The 5,219-nt window shown below is 55.2% G+C and overlaps 1 protein-coding gene across 1 annotated transcript in view; it reads left to right on the top strand.

Moving 5' to 3' along the window:
- The window catches only part of LOC104461804 (LIM and cysteine-rich domains protein 1-like), a gene marked incomplete at both ends in the record, with an annotated part of 9,540 nt that extends 4,325 nt beyond the window's left edge, over positions 1–5,215 (top strand). The window contains 2 exons of the mRNA XM_010073521.1: positions 5–74; positions 5,147–5,215. Coding sequence (XP_010071823.1) covers positions 5–74; positions 5,147–5,215 — 139 coding nt within the window. The remainder of the gene's footprint in view (positions 1–4; positions 75–5,146) is intronic.
- Positions 5,216–5,219: the final 4 nt, after the last annotated feature.

Below are 5,219 nucleotides of genomic sequence, written 5' to 3'. Positions count from 1 at the left end.
AGAGCATCGCTGCTGGCAAACCCCCCGAGGCCACTAACGGGGCCCTGGAGCGCGCGCCCGCCGCAGGGCTCTATGTAAGTGCTGGTGGGACGGGCTGGGGGGTGTCCTGGCCCTGCTCTGAGCTTGGGGAACTTCTGGGGGATGGGTCCAGTCTGAGCTAGAGGGGGAAAAAGATCACACCAGCCAGGGTTATCTGTTCCTGGTTTGCAATATTGCTCTTCTGGGCTTCCCCAAGGCGGCTGTGCGGCTTTTCCAAACTGCCGGGCGGTGCTGCGATGCTCTGTGTCAGGGTGTGCTTTGGTACAGCACAGTGGGACCCCCCATGTGCTCCTGGCAGCCCCCCAAGCACAGGCACCCGTCTAATGGGGTGGAGGAGGGGTGGGTTCTTCTCTTCCCCATCTCCCTCTGCTGCCAAAGCCATGCTGAGCCCCCAGGGGAGGTGAATTTTCCATTAGCAGCGATGCCAACTTTGGGTTCTCGGCAGCTCTGGAGGGTGGGTATGGCGTGGCCCCAGGTAAGCGTGTGTCAGCGGGGTGCTCGGCATCGGGATGGGTTCTGCTGCAGCCCGCGAGCGTTCCCAGCCCGGCTGCTGGAGCAGCGCCAGCGGAGCAGTGGCTGGAGACAGGAGGGGGTGGCTCAGACTGGTTGATGCAAAGCTGTGAACGTGGAGATGGTGCTCCCGGGGCTGTGATCGCGCTGGGGGGCTTTGGACAGACCAGGCATATCTCTGGGTATAAAAATGCATTTCCACAGGGAAATGATTGAGGCTCCCTAGCATCCGGTTAGATTTATGTTCTCCCAGCGCTGTCTGGAGCGGCTGTTGCTGAACAAATGCTCACCTTAAAACACGAGGAAGGTATTCCCTGCTGGCCCTTGTGAGGGTGGCTTGCAGCAGAGGATTTAAAGTTGGGGGAAAATTGGTGTCCGAGTGTTTAAGGCAAGATTTTTCTAGCCATTGCTGCACTGAGACTGTAGTGTTTCAGAGCAGTTTTTGTTTTCATCCCATGTTGGGTAACATCCCCCCTCTGCTGTGGCCTTTCCTATTGACAGACATCTGACTCTGGGTCCAGTGATGGAGTAAAAGGTTTTCACTATTGCAACAAAATACTGAATCGGACAAAGAATTTTAAGCTAAAAAAAATAGCCAAAAAAGGAAGGTTTCCATTAAACTCATAAATAAAAGTCATCTTAGTGGCGAGGGTTTATTTAGACTGCGAGTTTGTCCTTCCAAATAAACGCACAACTGCGATGTTATTCTCTGTAGTTTAGAGCATCATTTTTCTCGAGACACGAGCTGAAAAATGGAACCGCTTCAAAAGCAGCTGCAGGAGATCCCCTTGGACCGGCGCTGAGCAGCTCGGCTCGCAGCAGGCTGCAAAGTGCTCTGGTCTCTTGCCATGCTGAAGACAGACCTCGCTTTTCCCCCTCTAACGCAACGCCGCCTGCTTGGATAGATCTCCCGTGCAGGGATTAGTGCCGCTGACCCGATGGGAACGGACTGTGTCCCGGGAGCTGAAAGGTGCTAAACTTGCAGAGGGTCTGTCGGCTTTCACCCAACTGCTCTGGAAGAGAGGTTCTGCCCTAGGAAAATGAGATCTAGCAATACGGGTGAGGCTGGAAGCGGGTGTGAGCAAAATGAGCCACGTGAAAGCTCTGGGGATGCTGCGGGGGATGCCTGAGTGCCAGCAGCCTGCCCAGGGCACGCTGTCCTCGGCCGGGAGCGTGTCTGTCCCAACCCTCAGCGACCTGCGGGATCGCAGCGATGAACAAAGTGTTCTGAGAAGATAAAGTGCCTTTGCTTCAGGGGCGTGGGGGAAATGCAGTGCTGGAGGGTTGTTGTGGAGATCCTGAACCTCAAGCAGGCTGTGTGATGTTTCCTCATTGAGCCCATTGGTAGGGCAGAGATTTGAGTCTGCGGGGTACCAGAGCTCTTCATCAGCACCAGCAGCTTGATTTCACCCGATTTCAGGTCAAGGGGTGAGTCTGAACTGCAGATTTGTGAAGGATGGATGTGGTGGGGGGAAAAAATTGATTTAACAAACCCCCCTACCCTCGCTCTAGAAGCGAATGAAGCGAGGAGGCAGGGATGCTGCCCCCAGAAGCAGGCTGGAATTCTTTCCCCGGCTGTTTGTGGTCCCGGTGCTCAGGCTGTTAAACCCCTCATTGCCCACCCAGGCCAGCTGTGCTGAAACCGGTGCATAAAGGAAACACACCGGGCCCACGTAAATCACCAGGAGAGAGGCAGCTGAGCTCCGATGGCTTTTTGAACCCATCCTGGCTGCAGCGAGGGGCCCCGTCCCTGCATTGTCTGTCCCACGAGCTGAGTGCTCTCCACCGAGCAGAAAATCATCCTTAGCCCTCCCGGCACAGGGAACTCTTACAAACCGCTGTGTTGGGATCAGATCAGCTCCTGCAGCTGCTGATCAAAATTAGCCATTGTCCCAAAAGCCCTGAGGCCAGCACTGCTCTGAGAGCTGGGGGAGCATCGCCGTGTCCGGGGAGCTCCTTCCCTGGGAGCTGTCACGGCAAAACTGCAGCCAGCAGAGAATGAGTTTGGAAAAGCTCAGGAGAAGGAGATGCTTTCTTGGCCATGGGTAACTCTGCTAATAAAGTCTTCACTCCTCTCCCTGCGCGATGGAGATGTAAAATGAGCACTGAACTGTAATCCCCATCTTAAATCTGAAGAGCCACTCTTTACTTAGTGCGTAAACGGCAGGGGAGAGAAGTTAGACGATGCTTAGGAAGAGCCCTGTGAATAATTGCCATAGAAAGGAGCAGCAAAATAAGCTGTTTGTATAACAGTTCTTCTTGGCAAGAAACTCGAGCTGGGAGTTGGAAGGCTGCTGGTGTTTGTTCTCGCTGTCAGATCCTGCAAGATAAGCAGGGCTGGGGCGGATGGGGCTGGCGGCTCCCCCCGGATGGCAGCGGAGGCAGCCGCGGCCTCGGGGTCTCCAGTGCCTGGAGTCTCCCAAATCTGGTGCCTTGGGGGGGTATCAGGGTCTGGGGGACACCATGGTCCTGAGTGCTCGGTGCAGAATTTATCGGCGCCTGTCTGCCCTTGCCAATGGCACCGAGCACCCAGCCTCGTGTGCTCATCCCCTTGTTCATAGAGCCCAGGAGCAGCCCAGTGCTGAGCCCCCTCCCCAGCTGGCATGGGTCTGAAGCCCATATCCCATCATGGTGTAAGCAGGCATATTCCTTTCCAGAGCCAGGAACCATCGTGTGTCTCCTCCTGCGCTGCCTTCCCTTGTCCTGGGGGATTTGCTGGTAGGATAGGAGATGCCTGGCAGCTTGGTGGAACTGCTCCAAGGGCTGCAGGGCAGTTACTGGGAATCCAGATGGAACGGAGGAAGAGGCAATAGCAAAAGGTGTGGCGGTCTGGAAATAACGGTAACAAAACAAAGAAAAGCTACTTGGTGGGTGTAGAAAGACCTGTAGCCTCCTTCTCTAAAGGGAGAAATGAGGTTAAGAGAATTCCCCAGATGCAAATGGTGGCATCAGGGTCTTGTTCCTTGGGACAGGGACTGCAGCTGCCCCACAGGAGCTCCCCATCCTCTGTCCATCCCTGGGGCTTCCTGCAGCTCAGGACTGCTGGTTCACCTTCTGCTGAGAAAATTTATTATTGTATCTCTTCTACCCACCTTTTAGAAACTTTTCATAGAATCCCAGAATGGTTCGGGCTGGAAAGGACCTTAGAGCCCACCCAGTGCCCCCCCCTGCCATGGGCAGGGACACCTCCCACCAGCCCAGGTTGCTCAAAGCCTCATCCAGCCTGGCCTTGAACCCCTCCAGGGATGGGGCATCCACAGCTGCTCTGGGCAACCTGGGCCAGCACCTCACCCCCCTCACGGCACTTGGTCCCATGAAGCTTGGCCAGGCTCTGGGAGGCTGCTGGTGGAGCCTGGCCCCGCAGCCAAGGGCTCTGCTGGAGGAAACTGTCTTTTAGGAGTGACAAAGCCCAGACCCAGCAGCTCTTGGCCTGACCTGGACTATCCAGGCTTAAATGGGAACTGTAATAACAGCCCCGCAGCCCCCAGCTGGCTGCCAGCTTCGGGGGAGAGCTTTACAGCTGGCTTTAGCTGGCCACAGGGTCACTGTGCAGGCACGGACAGAGGAAACCCAGTCGGTCCTGTGTGTCATTAGCGGTCAGATTAGCCAAGTCTAATTCTGCCTTTCTGCACTGCTATAAATTGAAAGCACTGTGCTGAAATCTGCAGAGTGGCATCTGTCATATGCATAGATGTAGACACCAAAAGCAGAGAGAAAACACCGAAGTTCCTGATCTCTATGCAAAATAACGTCTTGGGCACGCTGCTCTTCTGCACTTTAGGGCATCTTAGCTCTTCCTCGGAGAAGCTGTGGGTTTTGGTGAGGGTTGGTTTTAGCTTGGGGGGTCCCAAAGGCTGACACCTGGGGGTGGGCAGTGCCGTTCTTACCGGCCTGGGGAGCTGGCTGGGAGTAAGGAGTGTTCCAGGTGCAGGCTGGCATGCATTTATAACAATTTTTAATTATATTACAGCTTGACACTCTGTCCATACACAGCACTGGTCCCAGTGTTTGCCCAGGATCTGGGGCGATGGGCTCAGATGGTGCTTCTGTTGTCCCTGGGTGCCCTGGGATGCTCCCTGTGTTGTCTGAGCCCTGCTGCATGCCTGAGACATCTTTCCCAGCGCTTTTCTCAAGCTGCAAGCGTTGCTTTCTCCTCAGTTTAGCGTTTCCTTGCTCTTCCACCTCGCTGCACTGTTCCTATACCCTCACTTCAGCCTGGTCTGTTTGCTGACCCTTCCGAGCCCATACAGCTGAACTGGGATTCTCGAGTTTCCTTTCACAGGACAAGAGCTCAAACAAACCCACCTGAGTCACCTAGCTTAGCAGTCCTGCAGTTAAAATGCAATTCAATGTTTTATTTCAGCTGCCCCCCTTGGTGCTATGGGATGTCAGGCAGGAACACCGTAGGTCCTGCAGCCTGGTTAGGTGCGGGAAGAGTTGAGGATGTGCTGGGAGAGCACGATGTTCTGGTTTGCTGACTGTGCTGTGCTGCTTTGAGGGACGATGTCTTTGGAAGATGCTGTGAACGGCTTTGGGAAGCAGATATCCATCCTGTGTGCGGAACATCGCACGCTCACCCTCTGCTTCTCTCCTGCAGCGCTGCGAGACCTGCAAGCAGGCAGTGCCGGCGGACTGCCCGGTGGTGTACGCCGACCGCGCCGGCTACTCCC

Source organism: Pterocles gutturalis, unplaced genomic scaffold (assembly GCF_000699245.1).
Source record: "Pterocles gutturalis isolate BGI_N339 unplaced genomic scaffold, ASM69924v1 scaffold21047, whole genome shotgun sequence".
NCBI lineage: Eukaryota > Metazoa > Chordata > Aves > Pterocliformes > Pteroclidae > Pterocles > Pterocles gutturalis.
The sequence above is the reverse complement of the archived record's forward strand: the minus strand, read 5'-3'. Positions and strand labels throughout refer to the sequence as shown.